The 23,816-nt window shown below is 36.9% G+C and overlaps 3 protein-coding genes across 9 annotated transcripts; 2 read left to right on the top strand and 1 right to left on the bottom strand.

Annotated features, from left to right (window-relative positions):
- The first annotated feature begins 1,408 nt into the window (after positions 1–1,408).
- LOC109004204 (ataxin-3 homolog) lies at positions 1,409–7,532 on the top strand. The gene is made up of 2 exons (XM_018982672.2): positions 1,409–2,039; positions 6,660–7,532. Exons 1-2 carry the CDS (start codon positions 1,797–1,799, stop codon positions 7,242–7,244), a joined length of 828 nt encoding a protein of 275 aa, XP_018838217.1. The 5' UTR covers positions 1,409–1,796; the 3' UTR covers positions 7,245–7,532.
- A 730-nt stretch (positions 7,533–8,262) lies between these two features.
- Positions 8,263–11,088, top strand: LOC109004206 (reticulon-like protein B12). 2 transcript variants are annotated; one of them, XM_018982674.2, is made up of 4 exons: positions 8,263–8,509; positions 8,768–8,948; positions 10,064–10,275; positions 10,389–11,088. In XM_018982674.2, exons 1-4 carry the CDS (start codon positions 8,443–8,445, stop codon positions 10,556–10,558), a joined length of 630 nt encoding a protein of 209 aa, XP_018838219.1. In that variant the 5' UTR covers positions 8,263–8,442; the 3' UTR covers positions 10,559–11,088. The 2 variants fall into 2 exon arrangements, with proteins under 2 accessions (XP_018838219.1, XP_018838220.1); XM_018982675.2 differs by having other exon boundaries at positions 8,425–8,513; positions 10,389–10,892.
- Positions 11,089–13,292: 2,204 nt separating this feature from the next.
- LOC109004202 (E3 ubiquitin-protein ligase HAKAI homolog) lies at positions 13,293–20,676 on the bottom strand. 6 transcript variants are annotated; one of them, XM_018982663.2, is made up of 7 exons: positions 20,137–20,661; positions 19,785–19,943; positions 19,072–19,136; positions 18,177–18,235; positions 16,975–17,289; positions 15,929–15,987; positions 13,293–14,753 (listed from the first exon to the last, which is right to left on the bottom strand). In XM_018982663.2, the coding sequence occupies exons 5-7, from the start codon at positions 17,221–17,223 to the stop codon at positions 13,571–13,573; spliced, it is 1,491 nt and encodes a 496-aa protein (XP_018838208.1). In that variant the 5' UTR covers positions 17,224–17,289; positions 18,177–18,235; positions 19,072–19,136; positions 19,785–19,943; positions 20,137–20,661; the 3' UTR covers positions 13,293–13,570. The 6 variants fall into 6 exon arrangements, with proteins under 6 accessions (XP_018838208.1, XP_018838214.1, XP_018838207.1 ...); XM_018982669.2 differs by lacking the exon at positions 19,072–19,136 and having other exon boundaries at positions 20,137–20,343; positions 20,463–20,661; XM_018982662.2 differs by lacking the exon at positions 19,072–19,136 and having other exon boundaries at positions 20,137–20,676.
- Positions 20,677–23,816: the final 3,140 nt, after the last annotated feature.

Genomic DNA, 23,816 nt, shown 5'->3' with positions numbered 1-23,816 from the left:
TGCTCCTTGTGTTATAACAAATAAAGTCTTCCAATCTCTCATTGAGTGAGGAGTTACGCGTAAGATAAGTGTTGAATAACTATTTATGCTATCTAATAGTTTATTAGGAAACGTGTCGAAGATGTTGATTTGATCAATCGAGAAAATTCAACAAGGAAAAAGGTTCAGTTTTAAAACCTAGGTAATTAATTAATTAATATGTTCATTAAACAAACTACAAATCTAACACTAATATTGAATTATGTATCTATATATGTATCCACATATTTATATAATATGACCTTAAATTGAGCTGCATTGAATTATGCATATCTAAAAATTTACGTAGTTATGAACAATATTTTCTGTAAATTTGAATATGCACTATTCGCTCTCCAAATTTTATTTCATTACATTTTTTTTTCTCTCCCCCCCCCCCCTCCCTCTCTCCACCAACGAAGAGAATTTTAAGAAAAGAATTCTAGTGGGTGCTAAATGATAAAATTTGCAGTGGTGCTAATTATAATATATATAATAATTTTAAGAAAAAAATAAATAATAATATTAATTATTTGGCTCAAAGATACATAATCCAATGTGAGAGTTTTTTTTTATATACAAAAATCAATTCTAAAAGATATAATTTTACATATGCATATAGAGAAAACCATGCTAGTGCTCTTAAATTAATATAGTATCTAGCTTTTGTTAGTATTTATTCTGTTTTTCTTAATACTTATATTTAGATATAGATACTGATACACTTACAAGTTATACAACTCTCTCGTAACTCTTTTACAATTCAGTTTTACAAAACTATTATTCATTTAATAGAATTATAAAAGAGTTATAAAGGTTAATTATTTTTCTTTAATATAAGGTAATGCGATTTTTAATATGGTTGTTATAAAGTAAAATAAAAGCATTCAATTTTGTTAAATACAGATGTCAGATTCGAAGGAGTTTAGTGAAATTCAGAAAGAAAAATTGTCTTGAAGAATCGACCACCACATACCGTTTTACCAATAATTTTTTAGTAAAAAGATTCGAAGGAGTTTAGTAAAAGAGAAAATATAAATATCAGCTTATTGTGCGCTGCAGTCGCTGCACACTCAATACATTGAGTGAAAAAAAAATAAATCTGTGTGGTGTGCTGCGACTTCCGGCTGATGCACAGCATTACTCTTAATAAAAAGACCGATTCTCAACCACCACGTACCATTTTACCAATAATTGTTTTTTTTGGATAATATTATTCTTTCTACCCAATTGTACGCTCCATTTTATCGTTTTGATTTTTGATTTTTTTGATTTAATAATTAAAAAAATATTTTTTAATAATATTATAAATTTTTTTATTTTTTTAAAAATATATTTAAAAATATTAAAAAATACATATATAAAAAAATAAAAAAAATAAAAATTTTTTTATAACTGACGGTACCTCCCAGCGGTGCTGCCGGCTGGGAGCGGAAACTGTAGCATGATTTTTTTTTTGAATAATGATGCCAGCATTTCTCCTACGACGAGATTTATCGTTTTAGAAACACAAAGTCGCTTCAACATATGCTGGATTGACCCCAACGGCATGTCTAGACTCTATAGTTTCTTTTCTGATATCCCCACCATCCTCTTTTCCTCATCGTCCCTTCTCACGCACAAGCATATATACCGGAGTATCCATACGCAGAAGAGAGGGAAAGAAGACAGAGATACATAAGAAACACGGGTTTTTCTTAGGCTCTAGGATTATCGATTTTTACAGTTACTCTGTTTTCCTTTTTTTGGGGTCTGTGAGAAAGAGATTGGAAAATAATATGGAGGGAGCGAGCAATGGAGGAATGTTGTACCACGAGGTACAAGAGTCGAAGCTGTGCGCGGTGCATTGCGTGAACACGGTGCTGCAGGGACCTTTCTTCTCCGAATTTGATTTGGCCGCACTGGCCACCGATCTTGATCTCAAGGAGCGCCAGATGATGCTCGATGGGGGCGCCGCCTCCGGCGATTTCCTCTCCGTCGAGTCCCACAACGTCTCTTTAGACGGCGATTTCAGCATCCAGGTTCCATTTCGTTATTTCTTTTGCCAAAAAAAAAATCATTTTTTCTTTCCTGTATCCCTTGTTTGGTTACTGTGAAAAACTAGGAGAACTGTATAGAGAAAAATGAAGTTGTGGATATTTGAGTTTTTTTGGTTTTAGAAGAATGGCACAAAGCTATTTCGATTTGCATTGCGTTTAGTATAGGGGTTTCAGAATTTAGGTTTTAGTTTATTCTAATTATGGAAAGCAGTCAAATTTGCATGCTTTGCTCGGTTCCTTTTGGTTGCTTATTAATAGTTGTGAAGAACAATGAATTAAAAATATGTTTTTTTATAAGTAGAATTAAAGTTTTTGTTCAATAAAGAATGAATGAATAATTCTGATAGTGGCATTTAACGAGAAGGATCTGTTTCTATCTATTTTGTAACTCTATGATATAAAATTCTTAAATGTGTGGAGCGGACTATGGAGGACATAAACTTATATGTTCTAGGTTTCTTAGACTCTAGACAACTTAGCTTTGCGGTTGGTGTGGAGGAAACTAATCTAAGCCAAATTGTGGTGGTAACTTACTTTTTAGTGGGGATTTTATTTTATAGGCCCAATTCATGGATAGTTGATGTACCTCGACTGGATATTTTTTTGGTATGCATCCTTAACACCTGTTTTGGTGGGCTTGATGTTTACTGATAATAGTTGAATTTGGAATTTTACTTTTGCTCATCATTGATCTACGGCATACTTTAGCTAACCATCACTCGCTGGCAAGTGTGTCGCTACTGGTTATTCCTCTACTTGTTTTTTATGAGTAATAATCAGTTTAATAAAAAGCACTAAAGGCTACTGGATATTCCTCTACATAGGCATGTTAAGCACCTTTTATCATAGGTGTGATTATTACTAAGTAATGGTTATCACAGGACCTTGACTTCATTATTATGATCTATTTATCTACTTTCCATGTAGGGTATGCATGCAGGCTTTAATATGCAATTTAAGAGTAGTGGGAAGTGTAATGTGATGTCTTTGCGGTGTTTGATGATTGAAACTTCTAAATTAGATGCAACAAGATTATGTTTTTCTCCAGTAAAGTATATTTTGCCTTTTATTTTTGGATCTTTAAAATTGAAGGACTGAAGGGATTTGATTTTTTTTTTTGTCCACTCTGCCTTGGAAAGTATTTCTTGTGGCTGTTTTTTTTTTTTCCTAACAAGGTCATGTCAACAATTGGTCCAGTAAACCTTGTACTGATATAACATCAGCATGTCAGATATGTTCTTAGGTTGCGAGTTTGGCAGTTTGACCAGAATAAGGTCAGCCTGAACAAAATGAAAGTATGAAGCTCTAACCAGAGGTTGTTTCTAGTATATAAATACCAGCTTTTGCCTATTTTTGTATGGATTTACTGGATTCTTCCAAAGCCATAGGTTGTTCTGACACATCCATCTAAATTATTCTGGGATTATGGTGGACAGCATTACAGTGATTACAACTTCTTAGCTTGATTTTAATTTTTGGGCCCGAACTGAAGAGGCATGAATTGGCTTGATGAAATTTTAAGTTAGACTATTTGAAGCATGTCCCATGGTCCTTTCATCGTTGCATATTGTTAAGTAAATATAAATGAACCCCTAGAGATTGGCTCAAGTGGTAAAGACCTTGGGCTTAGTGGTATGCTCCCCCAAGGTCTAAATCCTCTTGAGTGCAAACAATCTCTAGGGGTCATCGGATTGGGGGGTTTACCCCTCGAATTACCCGAGGTGCACTTGTAGGAAATTCCTTGCTGAGGGCTTGTGCACCTCTGGGATTAGTCGGGACATTGTTCCTGCACACCTAGTGCCAATCAAAAAGTAAATATAAATGATTAAATCTATCTCTTCCCATCAACTTAAGCTTTTGAGACAAGTGATAATTTCACAAGATATCAAAGTAGAGGTCCTGAGTTCTACCCTGACAGACACTTCACTCAATTAATTTAATGTTTTACGTGTTAGGCTCACTTATTAAGGGGGAGTCTGGCCTACACGTGAGGGAGGAGTGTTAAGTAAATATAAATAATTAAGGCTATGTTTGGCAAACTAAGAATTTCCAAAATTTTCAACATTTCTCAAATTTTCTCATAACTTCATTCCCAAACATTACTCAAATACATACTTATAAAACAAAAAAAAAAAAAAAAAACATTACCCAAATACAAAAATCTTTTCTATTTCAAATTTTCATCTAATCATTACTCAAACACAAAAATCAATACAACTCTTTTTACAAATTCCAATACAAAAAATAATCTTAAAAAATTATATTCAAACAACTTTTTAATTTTATCTATCCACTTTCACAAACTCCAATACAATTCTTTTTTTTTTTATAAGTAAACAAGTATTATTAATTCAAGAATGGGCAGTTAAAAAGGTTTTTATTCGAAATTTTCTCTCCTTCCAAAACCTAATCTTGAACATATATATTTTTTTTTATTGGCACCGGGTGTCTAGGAACAACATCCCGACTAATCCCAGAGGTGCATAGGCCCTCGGCAAGGAGTTTCTTGCAAGCAAAATTCTAAAATATTTCCAAACATTTTTTATATCCAAACATGGCCTAAATCAGTAAATCTACCCCTTCCCATCATTTTAAACTTTTGGGATACGTGGTTATTTCACACATATTATTGTTACATAAGGCTTGATTTTGTTGAGGGGATTCACAGATTATATGTAATGTTATGCCTGGTTTAGGAAAAGTGGCGTTTAGAAAAGGGCAAAAAACCTATTTAGCAATCGACTCTCCGTAGAGTTACTCCTCCATTCTCTCCTCATATCAAAGCTTAGATAAACTTAGAATTTTGGTGCCCTTCCCTTTGAATCACTTCACCAAAGTAATTCTAAAGCGTTTTAGGTGCATGCATGGTTTCAAATATTGGACGTAAAGATCTCTGTCAAAAAGGAGGATCAAGATATTTAAAAGCTGTACTTGTCACACTAAAACCTATAGAAATGCCAACATCAGAATTTCATACATCGTTTTCACACTTTTTGGCTTCATCCAGCTGCTACATATCAGTGACTCATTTAGCACATCAATGGATGATAAGAATTTCCTTTACAATCCAGAAATCTACTTATTTGTTGAGAATTAGTTGGTGACAATAGAGTTTGGGATATGTTTGAGTTCCAACTCAGCCTTAGGCTTAAACCTAGGTCTGAATTCAATCTTGATCAAAAGCAATTTATTCAATTTTCCCACCTCCTATATGTCTGTTTTTTCTATACTGGCTGGTGTGACCAATTGTATAGAAAGACTTTCAGAGATATTTTATGTTTGGCGATGAGTTCAAGTTTCATTTGATTAGCTGGCCCAAGATATGTCCTCTGGTTTCTTTAGGGGGTGAGGAGTCAGAAATTTGCTGGTGTTTAATTGTGCTTTTTTGGGCAAATGGCCATGGCACTTTACTACCGAAAGGGAGGTGTTGTAGCTGTGATAGAAGTCAGGTATGGTGGTACATGGGGATGGTAGTGCTCTAGTAAAGTCAGGGGACTTTATGGTGTTGGCATGTGGGAAAACATAAGGACGATCAGGGGATTTTCTTGGGCTTTATCAGATTTATGGTGGGATACAGGCCAGAGAGAATTTTGGCACGACTTTTGGTGCAGCAATCAACCATTGAAAGCTGTTTTTTCGGAACTTTTCAGACTTTCCTGGAATAAGGAGGCCTCGGTGGCAGATTACCGACAACTCTTCAACAACGCTAGACAATGAAATTATGAGCCTCGATATTGCATCTTTTTAGTGTGGGTATGCGTCAAAAGTGGTAGAGTTGATGGCTTGGAGATGTTAGAATGCTGATCATTGCAGCATGGAAGTTTGGCTATTGGTCTCGCCATGCCTCATCTGGTGCGTGTGAAGTAAACGCAATGCTCAGAATTTTGATGATTGCAAGAAGACTGGATGAACTTTGATCCAGAATGCTAAAAGCTTTTTGTTTAGATGTCAGCCTATAATAGTCATGGCTATTCTAATTATATTGATTTTCTCTCTTCGTTCTCCCTCTATCTCTTAGTTTGGTGCTTCTTTAAATATACCATGTGTATGTGGATTGCGCCCTTTCACCCTTTCTTATAATATTGTCTTATAAAAAAGAATTTGCGTAAGTTGATCTCAGCTCAGATCCTGTATGCTGACTTTAGCCCATTTCTTGGATGTCTTTCAATGTTCTATACAGTCATCGTTAACCATCTACCTAGTTCAATAGTCTGCCGGAAGAACAAAATCTTTGCTGTACATATTCAGTAAATTGTAAATTCTGCACTAATCTGCCCTATAAAAAATTATAATTGTAATAGAGTTGTGCAGTTACACAAGATTTCATGTTCTAGGCACTTGGTCTGATATCAGAATCCTGAGAAAAGCCTATAGCAAACCATCTGAAGCGATAAGCACAGAGTGTGGTGTCCTCTCTTACGATTGAGATGGATAATTTTTTATCTAATTAGTTCACCTTAAGGCAGAGATCTAATTTTATTTAGCTTTATTTTTGGCTGGGAAAAATATACACCTGCATTCTTTTTCATCATCATTATTGCTTGATAATAATTTTTAATATGTACTATTTTGAACCGACTAATTAGAAAGACATTCATGCAGGTGTTGCAAAAGGCTTTAGAGGTGTGGGATTTGCAAGTCATACCCCTTGATTCTCCAGTCGCTGAGCATGCCCAGGTTGACCCTGAGTTGGAAAATGCATTTATCTGTCACTTGCAGGATCATTGGTTCTGTATCAGGAAAGTGAATGGAGAATGGTATAACTTTGATAGTCTCTATGCAGCCCCGCAGCACCTTTCCAAATTTTACCTATCAGCCTATCTGGACTCTTTGAAAGGCTTCGGCTGGAGCATTTTCCTGGTGAGAGGAAACTTCCCAAAAGAATGTCCCATCTCATCCTCTGAAGCTTCAAATGGTTACGGGCAGTGGCTGTCACCCGAAGATGCTGAGAGGATAACTAAATCCTGCAACTCAACACTGGCTCCTCCTCAGAGAATCGATCCGAGTCAACAACAATCAAACCCATTTCTTCCATCTAGGGAAGGAGAAATTATTTCGGAAATGGAAGATGAGGACTTGAAAGCTGCAATAGCTGCTAGCTTGATTGATTATTTCCCAGCCACGGCCAGTTCTGAAACTGGCCACCCACAAAATGAAAATCAGACCAGTAAAGAAGAACATCAATGAAAAGAAAAGTTCTTTGGATTTTTATTCAGTTGTTGAGCACAATGATCCTTGTCGGGTTAGATGCTGCAACGCAAATCCTTGGCACAAGGTCATTGAGCTGTGCGGTATACATCTTGGTTATACTTTGCAAACCTTAGTTGACATTGTAAAAACATTGAAACAGCCTCAGCTTTGCCATGGATGATATATGTGTATTTTTTTTTTCTCTACAGATTAGCAATAGTTTATATACTTTTTTTTTCCCTCTATTTTATGCCTCCTCGTTGGGAGATTGGGGAGCTTTTGCCTTTTTGTGTTGCTTCCACAATCCTTGATCGAATGCTTTTTTTTTTTCAGGCTTGAAAAAGCGTAGGGTCAAAATTGGTAATTGGTCAGGATGAAGCATGATATATATATTTCTTTGGTAAATCAAGATTCCCTATAATATTTTTATTGAAGTACTTTTTTACAATTGAGAGAGAGAGATAAATAAATACAATATGTAGATCCCATTATAATCCAAATGCATTTAATTCTGTAAATCTATACATAGTATTTATTCTCTCTTTGTAGAAAATATTTACAGATCCCATTAGACTTCTCCCGTTGAATGGCTGTTAAGCCTGTAATAGGCCGAGGTATTTACAACCTATGACTGTTACATTGATTGGCAAATGTCCATATTGGCCTACAAACGACACCCTCGTTAAATGACAGGAATAACCTACAAAGTTCATCCCGTCGAACAGTGAGGGAGAGGGCAGGCAAAACAACATGCGCAGCAGTTTAGCAGTCAGTCACTCATGGAAAGAATTGGTCTCTATATTCAACTCTCTCTCTCTCTCTCTCTCTGCATGTAAATTGTAAATATTTGAATATTCTACAAATTTAGCTAACATACTAGTAAACTCTACGTTCCTAGATGTATTATTCGTATATTTTTTGAAGAAAAACGAAAGAAAAGATTAAAAAAAAAAAAAAAAAGTCATGAGTGGCATGATGCTTTTAGGCTGGAAACTGAGACCACCAACCCCACTTTTCAAGAATCATCCATGTATGCTATACCCATCGGGCTCTGACATATATATAGTAAAGGTAGGTACATGGCAAAAGAGGACCCGTTGCTTTGCTTTTTCCTGAAAATCATCTTAAAGCTACCTGTTTCTTTTTGGGCTCTTAAGATCTCGATTGGATTCAAGCTTGTCTCAGTTCTATCCAAATGAGTTCATCTGGCCGATTGTTTAACAGGCAAAGAAGTGTCCATGAGATTCTTGGAGGAGGTCTTGGTATGTGAGTTGTTCTCTTCTTGATCATGGCTATTTTTTTTTAATAATATATAATATTAAAATTTATTATTCGATCCAATTCAGCAGTCTAAATTCCCAGCTCTTCTCCCTCTCTCTCTGAATATTATACTTGAATTTCATCCTTAATTTAGATCGTTATCAAGAATTCTCTCTGGATGTTTAACATTAACTACAGCGTACTTAAGATTATGAATGTGGGTGGATTTTGCATTGATCTCCGGTTTTATGTTAAAACAGCTGCAGATGTGATACTTTGGAAGCGGAAGGACGTGACCTTGAGCATATTATTAGTTACTCTGGCTGCTTGGGTGGTGTTTGAGAAATCTGGTTATACTCTGTTGTCGCTTGTCTCAAGTGTTTTCCTGCTTCTCATTATCATCCTCTTTCTTTGGGCCAAAGCCGCGTCGATTCTCAACAGGTATATATAAACAATTGGTGCTCGATAAACTATAGTTTTGATCTTAGTTGTTTTCTTTTTTCAACTTTAATATACGTGGCAACTAACTACGCATCTTAAGATAATGAGTTGTCATGGCACAGATTGAGTTAAAGTTTTTTTTTTTTTTTTTTCCTGGGTTTATTATTTGATCCTTGCCTTGGTTAGCTAGTGCTTCCTCTCTTGTTAACAACTTGTTAATTCACCTTGGTTTCCTTACTTGGTTTAGGTTGTCTAGAGATCACGTTTTCTTCTTAGAATTTTCATTTTGAGCTGCTGATGGCTTATCATGTCCCTGGTCTAATCGTTATAGGTTTATGCATTAGTGATCTAGCTCTTCTTTGATGCGGAAGATGTCTTGTAATTTCGAATCCACATTTTTTTCCGGTTAAATACATTGCAACAATATTTGAGAATCAGTCATCACAGATGGTTAATGGTTTTATTGTGCCTGTCAATTTGTGTCAAACCCAAACTTGCTTGTCATTCTTGAAAGATGAATGCTAAATATTCTATGGGAAATAGTTTGTCAATTGTAAAACATCTCATCGATGAACTAATTCTTCTGCTAAGAAAATAACATGCTTTTCAGTGATAAGATTATCCAAATTGAATTTCTAGGATGATCTAACAGGTGCACTTTTTAGCTATGATTAGTCTTAGAGGCGACCTTTAATATGATGTTTTAGATTATCAGTCAAGAAGGCATGGGATTTTCAAGTCTTGGTGTCTCCTTGAGTTTAGTTGTGGACATTTCTTTTTGGTATCTTAATAAAGTAGCAAGGGGGTACATGTAATGAAAAGGGTATCTAGGCATTAAAAACTTTCGAGGTCTGTGCACAAGAATTAGGTATAAAATGATGTCATGGGCTATAACAGTTGTGGTTCTTTTGTTGATTATCTGCAAAGTTCTCATACTGCATATATAGTTTTCAGTTTTGGTGCCATTGTTGCTTCCTGATAGATTATTTTATATTAGAAGCTAGTATTTGATCCGTCATCCTTGGTAAACATAAACTAATAATCACTGGACTTTTTTTTTTACTTGTTTATAACAAAACTTACCACTCAATTGATCTTCTCTTTCTTCTGAGCAGACCTGCTCCACCTCTACCAGATTTGCATCTGTCAGAAGAAATGGTAAATGAAGTGGCAAATTTCATCCGCCTGCATGTCAACAATTTGCTCTCAGTTTCCCAGGATATTGCCCTGGGTAAGGATTCAAGGCTGTTCTTCAAAGTAGCTGCATATCTGTGGCTGATTTATTTTGTTGGTGGCTTGACTGATTTCCTTACCTTGAGCTACACCAGTAAGTTGTAGCTACCATTTGATTAAATGCAGTTTTGACTTATGATCTGTCCTTAGATATTGAAAAGGATAATCCTAAGAATCAGGTCATTCTTATAGTTTCCTCTATTGCAGGCCTTGTTATCATTCTCACGATTCCAGCACTGTATGAAAAGTATGAAGATCATATAGACAAATATGGCATAGTGAGCTGCAGGAAATTGCAGCAATTGTATGTGAAATTAGACCAGGACTATATCAGAAGAGTCCAGAAATGGATTTTAGAGAAAAAGAAGCTGAGCTGATCTTTCTCTTCTTCCCTTTATTTTTTTCTTTTTCTTTAAAGTTTTTTTTTTCTTTTTCGTCCCGGGTTTTTTTTGTTTCCTGCTTACTTTTGTTTTCTGCTATGCCAGGGGAGTGCTAAGAGTGTGGGAGATTGCAATTTTCTTTTCTTTTAAAAAATGAGATCTTTTCTTGCATATTTGTTTTCATTCTAGATCTTTTAGATTCCCACTATAGAATTGATGAAGGCGATTGTACACAAGAAACACAACTGAAAAAAGATTTTGTCAAAGTGATACAAGTCATATAATCTTGTCTTGAGAAACATATAATACAAGGAGTCCCTTTGGGTTTGAACTATGTGTGGATGTAATTTGAAATTAATTAGGAGAGCTTGGAGTTTGGTATGATATGGTAGGGCCTTAGCCTAGTCTCTACACGCTTGAACTTGAACTTTGTCAAAATGTAGACTTTTGTCAAGATTTATTTTCTTTAGGACAAGGATGGATTCAGAGTCCAATCCTGAGTCGTATTAGATCTTTTCAAATCAAAATAGTTGGCACTTGGCAGACAGTATCAAAATGGTATTGATTTAGTACCAATCACAACAAATGTGATTAATCATCACCTAACTTATATTTCACCGACGAATTTTTTCTCTATTTTATTACCAAAAATATCACAAAAAATTCAGCCATCAGAATCTCATGATGGTGCATGGTTTCCGAGAATAAACCTAGAAAAACGTCAAAATTAAGTTGGGTGTACCATGCAAAAACTCCATTATATTGACTACAGATGAGGTAAATTAAAAATAAATGGGCAATAAATCATAGACTTGGGTCCATGTTTTTTGGTAGAATGGGTCGATCTATTGTGGCTTGAAGCCCGAATCGGTAGAATGATACCACAATCGTCTATCTTGGCGAACGACTCCCATTCACATGAATGCTTACCTTGAACTCAAGGCCCAAGGGCAGGCCTTTTCCGCATCAGAACCGAAACCTTAGCTCATCTTTAACATCAATATTAAAGATGAAGTCCCATTCACAGGAAGTCCCAGCTGTCTTTAATCTCATTGCTAGTACTACTAGTCATACAGACATCAATGGCACTACATGTAATATATACTGTGATCGTACATGGCCGGGATATATTTATTTATTTCATATATTATTTATTTTTTAATTTTTGATACATGGGAAGGAGGGATTCCTTAGTTCTCTTGGTGAAAAATCGAAGCGTTGCCAATTGATTCAAAGCATTTTGACGGCCGGGATATATTTATAATTACCAATATTGGTGCAGAACCAAGGCATATATACAGGAAATTAGTTAACTATCCTATATATGTTGCAATGTTACATAGATGAGTGAAATTAAATATCTGAAATCAGAAAGCATGCACGATGCTCAAAAGCACGATCTTATAGGCGTGCCAGTACCCATCAATTTTCTGTAGTCGATTGCCGAGATTGAACTAAGAAAACTAGGCATGGCTTGATTAAACAAACCATCCAAATTCATGACCCCAATGTTCATGATCCCTTGATCAGGCTTGCCTGATGGAGTACGCACATGGAAAGCCGCAACCTTATATCCAGGTACTGTAGTACTTTCAGTATCCCATCGACCATTTCTACCTATCAAACAATCCAACAAGACGTGAACTCTGCCAATGACCTTGTCCTTCAAGCAACGCCGCTTGCAGTAGATTTCAAGTATCAACGTGGAGTTGGGCTTCTCGAACGGCAAATCTTCATTGATTGCAAATATGAACTTATCATTCCATGTAGGGTTCTTACCTCCGGCTGCGTCGACCCTCGAAGTCAGCTTTTGTTTTGGGTTAATCCACCCGACCACGTACGTCTGCATGCTACTTTTCGATGCTTTGCGTGAAGGGCGCAGTTCCTGGGCTGAAATGAGATTGATCTCGAGAAGTACTGTTGCTTTGGGTGCCCTTGTCATGGAGGGCATGATCACAAGAAGAAAAATAATTGAATCGATCAAAGAGATATTAAGGAAGAAGGTAGGGTGGGTTCTAGGTGGTATCGTTCTTGCTGCAATGAAGCACCTATATACGTACGGCCTAATATTATGAGATAAACCTATATATTGATCATTTGCTAAAGCTTTGCTCTCATTCTACTTAATAAAAAGAATTTGGGCCTTTGGGGGTATATATATATAGAATCTTGCCACGTCGACATTAATTATTAGCATAGAATTGTAATTTAATTACGTGGCAGAATTCTATTGGTGGTAGACTTCTAGTCATTTAGTCGTGGAAGGATTAAATATGTCACTCCAAACCGGCAACTGCCATTGAGTTGTGGAAGGAATTATATTCGTTATGTGATTCCAAGACCCTCATTAGTCGTGAAAGGTTTTAAATTGAGTCTTGGACCATTTAATACACACACACATCTTCTGAGCCATGCAACAGCTCATGGAAAAGTGAAAACCTACTTATTTTTATACACGTGAAAATGACATTATTCTGGTTTTTAATTGTTCCAAAATATTTGAAATTTAATTACTGATTTGTTTTCAAGATTAAAATCTAAAATTTTAAAAATTTATCATCTTATCATTATAATTTTTCTAAATCTCTGCACAAAATAAAATAAACAATTCAATTTTTTCAAATTCTAAAAAAAAAAAAAATTATATTCTAATAATATTTTATTCAATTTTTTAACTTCAATTTCATCTCATCTCATCTCATAAAATATTCCTTACTCATGTCTGCTGCTCTTTTTCCCAAAAAATAAACAAAAATTTTATGAAAATTTTACATCTCAAATGTTTCATTCAAACTACATCTGAGTGTCTGTGATATGGGGAAGCACTGTAAAGAATATGCTGAAGATATTCGCAAGATATCCAATCAAAATATACGAACAAACTGGACCCACAGAGCATGAGATCGACTAACGCTTTATCGGGAACAAATAAAAGGCACAACGGGCTAAATTGATTGATTCAATGAGTTCAAATGTAAAAAGGTTCTGAAGTGAAAACCGGCATATTTGCTATTCCTGGCCACTCCCATAGCTATCACGGTTTTCATGCTGCCACCCATAGCCCTGTCCATCACGGCTAGCATCGGGATAGAACTTTCTTTTAAGTTGCGAGGAATGAGGTCGGGGTGGAGGCGGTGGCGGGAGTGTCAGGGGCTGTGGTGCTAATATGCCCTTGCCATCCCTTGGATCCATTAAGTTGCCACTCTGCACTTGTTCCATACCCTTACTGGCCAAGGGCGGGGGAGGATTTGAAGGCATACCTCCAGGACTGCGTCCAAACTCACCTTGATGAAATGCAGCTTTCCCATGAGAATCTGATGCATTTGTGAAACCATCTATAATGCCTTGACCACCAGGTTGATGCTCAAAAGGCAAACCAACAAAGCCTGCATTCCAGGGCTGAGCATACGCTGCTGGGAAATTTACACCACCTGCTTGAACTGGTGGGAAACCCAACAATGATCCCTGTTCTGCTCCTGCTTCTGATGCTGAATCCTGCCGCGTAACCTCATAGGGAGTGCCATAAAATGGTTGGCCTCCCTCAGGCTGGAAAGGAGGATATCCATAAGGGAGAGGAGGATTTAGCATTGGATTTGAATTAACTGGCACGGCAAAATTAGATGGCTGAAAGGAATGCATGGGTGGGTATTCAGGAAATGGACTCTCAGATAGGATTCCTTGCTGTTTGTCTGAAAACTGGCCAGATTCTTGTTGTGGGGTGGCGTGGGTGTCAAAAATCTGTTGATGGAAGCGGTTTTGGGGGCCCAGCCTGTCAAAGCCTTGGGGTCGGTTGTTGTCGGGTTGCAGCTCTGAGGGATGATTTTGTACTTGGCCAAAACTAGGTTGCTTTGGCTGTATGACTGGCCTTGGAGGCGGCGGTTCCCTAGGTTGCTGTCGATGAGTTCTGTCTTCACGATCATGAAGTTGGGAATTTGAACCAGGAGAAAATACTGGTCTTGGAGGACCACGGGCAGTGGGGTCCGAAGCAGTAGGTTGTTTAGCAAGTTGAGACTCTGACTCATTTCCATCTTCTTTCTCGGCATTGGGTTGAAGAAGGTTAGCATGGCTCTCCTGGATATGAGATTCAAAATCAGACCTCTTCAAAAAAGACTTGAGACAATGTGGTGCTGCACAGATGAATATCCCTTCCATCATTTTAATTGTCTGAATCTTCTGTATACGCTCATCACAACTGTATTCCAGAACAGATGAGAAAGAATTGCTTAGTTCAGTCATCAATCATTTCATACATTTTAGCACAAAAGACCTATGATAGTTGTTGGGAAAAAAAATGGCAGGAAGTTAACAGTAAAGTAAACAACCCTTCATTAGAAATTTAATTTCTAAGAAACAATTGATTATATTTTTGAGTGGCTCTACAGCCACACATGGGGGATCCCAACAGAGCAGTTTTTTTTTTTTTTTAATGAATTTTTTTAACACTTAATTTCTTACAACATCATTAAAAAACACTTCCTTAATCATTAAAAAAAAAATAAAAACATTCGGGATCCCCCATCTGGAAGAGCAGCATTTCTCTATAGTTTTTACTAGATTAAATTTTAAACAGTATAGTTTTTACCCGACACATCAGCCAAAAGTAACAAGTCAGGACTACTAATTTCTAGCAGCACTACGGTTTCAACAGACCAATCTAAAACTTACAAAGAATTAGGTTAGGAAATCTTAAGGGCTAACAGACGCAACATTGAATTCGTATGAGATGGGCTAGACAAGAATACCAAATCATTTGCAAAGCAAGTTCAAAATTTTCTTCTCTATAGTGATGCCCACAAACCAGCAGCAGAGAAACTTAATGACAAAATTGCAACTCACTGTAATGGTCAGCAGTTAAACACAGGGGCAGTGGTAAGGATGAGAATCCTCCTCCCTCTACTAGCCTTTTGGTTTTAGGGTTGTGGGAAAGGGTGATGGGCATTCGGATTAGGACCCATCTGAAGGATAAAACGATAAAACACAGGCATTCATTTCTATGACTTGAATCACTTCTTAGACTCAGTGCCAGCACTTGTAGATAAGTAGTCCTCATATAAAGGGGCTCAAGGTTCAACTGCATGAAATTGGCGTGGAGGGGTATCAGAGGGCTAATCTCTGTTTGTATGTGTCGAAATAGTTGAATCAAAAGATTCTCTCTCTCTCTTGGGGAAGGGTGATAAGTCAAAGACAAGGTTGTGAAAGAAATGGAGGCAGAAACTGGAGATGAATATCATGAATACTACAAAACAGTTAAAAACAAACACAAAAGGAAATCTTGCAGATTTGTTTTCAGTAGGGTGTTGCAAGGAAAGAAATAACCATTGAGTTAGTAGCAAAAGATAGCCATAAAAAGTTCAGATATTTCCTTACAGGTAGCATATTGAATCACTCCTAGCACAATCGAGACAGAAGGCATGCTCGCAAGGACTCTGCAGGGGCATAAACATGTTAGACAACATAAAATCCATACAAAGCCACCAAAACACTTTAGTAGACATGTACTGTGCAGCACACAAAAGGCAATGAATATAAGCAGCCTTCATTTAGATAGGGCCCACCTTCTTACATGGGATTGGCAATCAGTACCTTACTACTTAACATTGCTGTATTCTTCCTTCATATGTGTTTCACACTAAATAAAAGCATTGAAAATTATATGGACTAAAATATCTGAGCAATCAGCAAAATAAGGATAGAAATTGAATTAGTATTACAAACTTTCCAAACTTGCCACTACACTGAGGTATCTACAGGAAACAAAGTGAAAGGCTTGATCAGGAATGCAAGAGTTTAACTTTTGTTATATCTTACATCGCATCAGCTGAACAAATTAAATCACATTATAACTTAATATTTCAAACATACTTCAAGGAAACTGCAAGGCATAAATTGCTGTTCAAGGGAATGAAAACAATTGAATCGCTAACTAACTATATAACGAACGTTCTGAACCCTTAAAATACAAGACAGCGGTTTCCATTTTTTCAAGGTTTCTTTTAAAATTTATTTTTAAAAGTAATTTGAAGATTATATATGTCCATTTCTTGTAATAAGTAAGGCAATCTTATTAAAAGCAAAGAGGGACACAACCCAAGTACATAGGAAGTATACAATAAGTCCATTTCCGAACCCTAATGAAACAAAGTTCATTCGCCTGACGTCCTATATCGTACAAGGACCTTAGAAAGGGTTGACAACAATAAATTTTTCATTTCTGATATTCTAAATAAATCTTGCATTCCTGATGAGATTAACAAGAAAAGTTAACAGATTGCCTATTACCTCGATCTTCTATAAAAATAAAGAAATTTGATATGACACAAGCCAGACAAGAGACTATGTAATTAGAGAAGAAAACATCCAGAGAGAGTTCAAAAGCAACTAGGAGAATGGTAACAGTTATGTTTAGTAAGTACCAGGCGCCCATAGATAGAGATGGGAAAATCACAGCGAACACAAAAATGGACTCTCTCACCAAGAGGGCGACGGGACCTACGACCAACAGTCTTGACAAGGGAAGCGGAAGTTGCTGCACCAATACCCTTTGCTACAGGGAGATCAGCAAGGACAAGGTGGTCAGGGCATGCGACTGTCACAGTTTCCACAGGCAAGGGCTTCGCCCCTCCAGCACCTTCTGAGGATGGCCTAAGCCGGATCTGAAGCATCTTTCACCCAGATATGTTCACTCTCCTTCACTTTTTCTCCAATACTCCACTTCAATTCTTCGAGTCCTATAAATCAAAGCCTTTCCTCTAGTCAAACAATTGAGAAGAAAAACCTACCATCATAGTCATAGAGCGAAACAGAAGAGACAATCAAATTTATACTAATCAATCTTGTAAATCAAACCATAACAAGTACACATCACTAATCACAATCAAGGGTGTATTTAGTTTTCAAATTCAGAAACAAATTCACATGCATTCTTTTCCCTTAATCAGTACAAGTACGTTGAACTATAAAGTGAGGAACTTGTTAAAGGTGAGAATTAAATTGCAGCAAGTCACAAAACGGTCCCAATTCATAATTTAGAGAACAAGATTAACTAAATAAACTACAAATGCATGAGTCCAGTAAGCTGGCAATTCAACAAAGAAATAGTTTAATAGAATTAATCCAGTAGAATGCGCATAAATTAGATCTGTAATCATGGTTTTGCAGAGCATTAATGGGGTATTATGTGCTATAGAATTTCTTCCCTTTTTCCAATTTTCTCAGATAAAACTCTAAGAGAATAATAAGGATTTAAGAGCGACAAGATAGAAATCCATATGAAAAATGAATGTGAGAAACGCCGAAGAAAACTTACGTAACGCCCCGGTTCCAGGTGGGTTGGAGAGTTACTTCCTGTCACTTAAAATCATATCTAACAGTACAAATAAAATTTTCAAAGATTCCATAAACATAATTTCATCTATTTTCATCAACTATACATATATATATATATATATATATATATATATTCCTCCACAAGGTTATCAATGAAATGATCCAACAAATAAACCAACAACTCCTCAAAGTCTTAATAAACGTGTCAACATCCCAATAAACTAAATCAACATAATAAATCAAATCTACTAAATAACAGTCTCCAGTAATCTTAGTACTTATCCCTTACACTCAACAATCTTGTCCTCGCATCTTATTCTGGATCCTCAACTGAAACATTCACATCATCTGAAAATATTGTGGATATAAGGGGTGAGTTATCAACAACTCAATAAGCATAGAACATATACTAGTATGTAAACATGAGCATTTACAAGGTTTAGAATGCAAAACAAAACATTTTTAGTTTCAGAATGCAGAATCAACATGTTATCAAAATATCAAAGCGACACAAAACATTCATATTCGAAAATTCTTTGCCATGACATAACTGAGCAACATCATCATTATCATATCAGAGCATCATATCATAATAGATGTCATGTTTACCCCCTGTGATAGGGTTGTGCATCTGCGGATAGCCAAGCAAAACATAAATCACTCTGTCACCAAAATAGTATGTACTCAAATAGAGGCGACAACTATAACCCGTGGCTGGGCCGGAGGCCACTACTATTACCCGTGGCAAGGCCATAAATTAGAGCAAAGCATAATCAGAATCATCGAATCATGACTAGAAATATAATCAGATATAGAATCTGAAATTCATGCCAAAGGTTTTTCAGATGCCACATCATATCAAAACAAAGTACTGAACAGATTCACATCATCTTCACATAATTAAAAACAGATTCAAAGCATCTTCACTTAGTCATGCATAAATTTCAGATTTCATATTCGCTTTTTTTGCACAGTTCAGAAAAAAAATGTCAACAATAGCTCATGTCTACACCAGTCATGACAGAAAATATTTTTCTCTTTTTATACGGATTTCATGAGTAATGCAGATAAATGACCGAGGTTGTTTTCAAATTTTCTTTTCATAACAAAGCATGCATATTTTTCATAAAATCAACCTCAGTCCATTCGTTTTATGCAAAGTCTAGTATAAGAATCCCGCTAACCTGATTCTTGTAGCGTGTTATCTAAGTCTTGTGTCCGACCCCTAATAGTCTCACAACCTAAGGTCCTAAACCAGAAAATATTCACCAAGTATTAATAACCAAACAAACACAAACTAACTTTACTAACAAAAATCCATAACTCAAATTACAAATTCAGCATGTACAATTCATCATAATACCCCGATTCTTAATTATACAACACAGCCCCAATAACGATACAAGACTAATTTCGCCCATCCTCCTCAATTTCACTTCACCATCACAATTGTACGCCAACCCATCAATCACATGTTCAAGACACTTATCCCTCACTTTCCAACCAATCACCAAACTACATTTGCCCGACATGACAAAACGACATGTCCAACAATCCAACAACAACATGTAAATACCCAGACAGTCACACATCAACCTACACCGTCACAGATCAACACAACAACCACACAATCAGGTCTTCTCCGCCCACAATACTACAACCAGCAACACCCCACGTCGCACACAATCTATACAGCAACCCAAACAGCCACACTACTGAGTCTTCTTCGCCCACAACACCTCAAATCAGAGGCTATCCACACATCAACGCAACCAAGAAGTCACAACTCTAAAGTTTCTTACACAACCAGAAACCAATACAACCATCCAAAAAGCACTAATGTACAAGTCACCAAAAAAACAGTATAAATACGATACTAATGCTCGGATTTTCTTACCCTAATTTCGTTGCAGTGAATACGGTGAATTCAATACTGAGAATACGCAGTCTAGGACTGATTTCGATGCCTTTGGCAGTAAGAGGTTGACTCCGATGGCCTATGTTAGTCACGGTTCAGGACTTAAAGGGGCTACTGGGGGAGGAAAAAAAACCTAGTCTGAAATGTGAAAACACACAACAGGAAAAATAAATTAAAGAGAGGAATGTGTACTGGGGAATACGGACACCGGAACAACAACCAAAAGCATGGAATTTGCCAAGGCAGTCATTTTTAGGAATTATAACAAACTGAAAAACAGAGAAAAATTATAGAAGATAAAGAGAGCTACGGACAGGGGCAGCGAGCTTACCGGCGTGAAGAGGGGCGACCGAAATCGGGGAGAAGGGATGAGCGATCGGCGTGGCGACTGGCGTGGAGGCGCAACCTGGAGAGGATGAAAACAACGGGGGAGATGGCGCGGCTGAGCAAAACGGAGGACGAACAGCGACGGCCTGCGACTTGGTGGCACACGACAACGGCATCGACAAACCGAAAGAGGGAGGCGGTGGCACACAGTCTGGCGGCAAAACGGAGGAGAGATGCAAACGGTGGAGAGAGAGAGAAACAGAGGAGAGAGAGAGAGAGATTAACGGAGGGTTAGAGGGAAAGAGAAAGCGAAGGGGAGGGCAAGCTTACCGGCGTCGTGGTGGAGGGCTTGGCCTATGGTGGTGGGTGGCAGTTACAAGAATAGGGAGACGCAGAGAGAGTGGCGGGATTGAAAGGAGAAGGTGAAAAAAAATATGGAGAGAGGCCGAGAGGAAGAAACAGAGGAGTGAGAGGGAGGTGGGGGGTGGATCTGAACTTGAAGTGGTGGCTGCGTGAAACAGGGAGAAGTTGGGGGAGTTATCGTGGGGGCTGGGGGAAAAACAGCAGGGGAAAATAAAAATTTCAATGGGCCTGGGCTGTGCCTTGGGCTAGGTTTGGGTTTAATGGGCCTGGATGTTACATCTTACCGAGAGAGACTCTGACGGTTTCTGTGTGTTCGTCCTCTTCGAGTAGTATTGCTCATTAATAACATAAATCAAAATTGCCATTTTATTTTGGGTGCCAACGAACATTACAGAAAAATCTGTCATACAGCTCAGAAGCTCTTACTCTCATTTCTGGGTTTCCATTGGCAAGAGGGTAGCTCACCATCAATCTTCTGTGTTTTTGCATATGACAGTATCTTATTCTGCCAAGCCTCTTCAATTGAATGAAGTAGATTGCAAGAGTTGAGTGGACAATATCTTATTCTGCCAAGCCTCTTCTACTGAAAAGTCCTCTCTATTTTTTAGCAAGAATACAAGAGCAGCTGCTACAAACTACATTGTTAGCATAGCAGGTATGAGAACAATATCTTCCTATGAGAATTATTTCCAATATCTTCCTATGAGAATTATTTCCAATATCTTCCTATAAAAATTATTTAGGATTACCTGCTTTGTTAGGAAGATCAAGAGTGAGGGCATTTTCTACTATTCTGAACAAGATGAAAGCTAAATTAAACAGTGGGAAGTTGAGATTTCTATCAAGAGCTAGTAAAGAGACTTTTCTAAAATCTGTCATACAAGTTATTCCAATTTATTCTATGGAGATTTTCAAACTTCCTAAAAACCTGTTGCATGAGCTTAACAAGCTGATGAAAGCTTATTGGTGGGGATAGATCAATCAAGAGAGGAAAATAAACTGGATTAATTGGAGTCAGATGGGGAAATCTAAAGTTGAAGGGGGACAAGGGTTTAGAGATTTTGAAAACTTTAATATTGCTCTACTAACAAAACAAGGATGGAGAGTGTTGCAAAATCCAAATTCCCTCACACTGACTTTTTCAAAGCAAAGTTAGGCAATAGTCCTTCTTATATATAGAGAAGCCTTTTAGTTGCCAGACCTCTACTAGAAGAATGAACCATTTGGAGGATAGAGAATGGTCACTCAATTAAAATCTGGATAGACAAATGACTACCAACACCCACCACTTTTAAACCTCAGAATGGTTTTCAGATGATGGACACAGAAGTTAAAGTAGTAATGCTTATTGATCAACAAACAAGGGAATGGAATACCAATCTAATCAATACCATATTTTCAAGGCAGGAAGCAAACATTATCAATCAAATACCTATTAGCCACTTTAATAGACTAGATAAACTGATATGGAGGTGCTCAGCTAACGGGATTTTTAATGTCAAGAGTGCTTACTACTTGCAGGGAGAGATTCAAGAGAGAAAGAAGGGTTAAAGCTCACAATGCAATCAAAACAAAGAGGAATGGACCAAAATATGGAATCTTGGCATTCCCTCTACTATAAAAAACTTCCTATGGAGAGCTTGCCTCAGCATTCTACGTACTAAAGAGAATCTCCGCAAAAAGAGGGTGATGACAGATGATAGCTGCCCCGTTTGTTTATTAGTTCCAGAAACAACCAAACACATTCTTTGGGAATGCATTTCAGTAACTAATATTCTGGGACAGTGTTAAAAAAAGATCTAGAAGAGCAAGGCCACATGTCAGAATATGAATGAGCTTATTGTAGATATGATTATGAAGTTACAGTAGGATGAAATGGAAGAATTAGCTCTGACGTTATGGAACATATGGAGGAGAAGAAATGATAAAGTGCTCAATAATGTATTGATTGATCCTAAGACAGTATCACATCAAGTTCTACAAATGCAACATGATCTAGCAGCAATTAAATCCAGCACAGACTCTCAGAATCAAAGTAATACATCGAGAATTGGTACATGAGAATTTCCTCCATCAGGGTCTTGCAAGAGTAATTGAGATGTGGCAGTTGACAGATTGCATTACAAGATTGGCATTGACATTGCAGTTAGACATGAGGAAGGCAACTACTTGGCTACCATGAGAAGGAACTAGATCATTTGTCCTGATCCATTAATTGTAGAAGTAGTAGGAGCATTAACAACTGTAAATTTTGTTCTTGATCTAGGAATGAGAAAGGTAATCTTAGAGGGTGATTCCAAAAGAGTAGTAATGAGGATTAAAAAATAGGTGCCAGATGATAGCTACTTTGGAATGATCATCTCAGATATAAAAACAAGAATTCGTTTTTGGATGTATGTGTTACTAAGCATATCAACAGAGAAGACAATGTAATAGCTTACTTACTTGGTAAAAATGCTTTGATTAGATCAAAGTGTATACTGGATTTGGAGGAAACTCCCCACTGTCTCCAAACTATGTATTAACTTCAGTTCAATGAATGAATCTGTTTAAAAAAAACATCACAGAAAAAACTCACTAAACGTGCAATTTTTCTTTTGTTTTTTTAAACAATTTTTTAAACCCTTTATCGGTGGGAATATCATTTTTTTTTTTTGTGAGGTTTCGAATTACAGACCTCCATTTTGGAGCTTGGAGGTTATGCTAATCAAATTTTATTTTACTGCCAATGACTCAAGAATGCTCTTAAGGGGTTTTTTTCAATAAGATTTCACTATATAGATGGGAAGCAACAATAAAATACCACGTTACAATCAATCAATACATCGCATATAATTAGAAGTAAAAAAGAGACTAAGGAACCAAAACATTAGTTTAGACCTATATTCCTTAAGTAGCACCAAATGATAGAGTTACTACTATAGAACATTTTGTTTATAAGAGAAATGATATTTGAAGTCGTAGAATATACAAGCGCCGCATAATCCCTTTGAAAAAAGTGAGTAAATACAGAATCTGCATGAATAAATTAATAATTTTTTTTTAACACTAGTGGACTCCACTCTTTTTTCAAAAGGATTGGTCAAAGGTGGATTGTAGTTGATTGCTCCAAGGCATCTGGTAGAGCGTTCTATATCCTCATTCTCTAGAATCCTAGAATTATTAGAAGTAAGAGACAATAGTGGAGGGGATAAAATATCCTATGTCCAAATAACCAACTCCAATCCATCAAAGGGTCTCTACTAAAAGATAAAGGGAGGAGAAAAGAATAAGAGAGAGTGAGAAAAGGCTGAGGAAAGAAAGGGTGTCAAGAGGAAAAAT

This window comes from Juglans regia, chromosome 3 (genome assembly GCF_001411555.2).
Source record: "Juglans regia cultivar Chandler chromosome 3, Walnut 2.0, whole genome shotgun sequence".
NCBI lineage: Eukaryota > Viridiplantae > Streptophyta > Magnoliopsida > Fagales > Juglandaceae > Juglans > Juglans regia.
Note: the sequence above shows the minus strand (reverse complement) of the source record. Positions and strands in the feature narration are given on the sequence as shown.

What these genes read in the sequence shown, in the direction of transcription:
- LOC109004206 (XM_018982674.2), top strand. Translation starts at nt 8,443, where the DNA reads ATGAGTTCATCTGGCCGATTGTTTAACAGGCAAAGAAGTGTCCATGAG. An exon ending in GCCGCGTCGATTCTCAACAG is followed by an intron (nt 8,949 to 10,063) that starts GTATATATAAAC and finishes TCTTCTGAGCAG; the next exon opens with ACCTGCTCCACCTCTACCAG. An exon ending in CCTTACCTTGAGCTACACCA is followed by an intron (nt 10,276 to 10,388) that starts GTAAGTTGTAGC and finishes CCTCTATTGCAG; the next exon opens with GCCTTGTTATCATTCTCACG.
- LOC109004204 (XM_018982672.2), top strand. Translation starts at nt 1,797, where the DNA reads ATGGAGGGAGCGAGCAATGGAGGAATGTTGTACCACGAGGTACAAGAG. An exon ending in ACGGCGATTTCAGCATCCAG is followed by an intron (nt 2,040 to 6,659) that starts GTTCCATTTCGT and finishes ACATTCATGCAG; the next exon opens with GTGTTGCAAAAGGCTTTAGA.
- LOC109004202 (XM_018982662.2), bottom strand. Translation starts at nt 17,223, where the DNA reads ATGCTTCAGATCCGGCTTAGGCCATCCTCAGAAGGTGCTGGAGGGGCG. An exon ending in TCTCTATCTATGGGCGCCTG is followed by an intron (nt 15,988 to 16,974) that starts GTACTTACTAAA and finishes ATGCCCCTGCAG; the next exon opens with AGTCCTTGCGAGCATGCCTT. An exon ending in AGTGATTCAATATGCTACCT is followed by an intron (nt 14,754 to 15,928) that starts GTAAGGAAATAT and finishes TCTGGAATACAG; the next exon opens with TTGTGATGAGCGTATACAGA.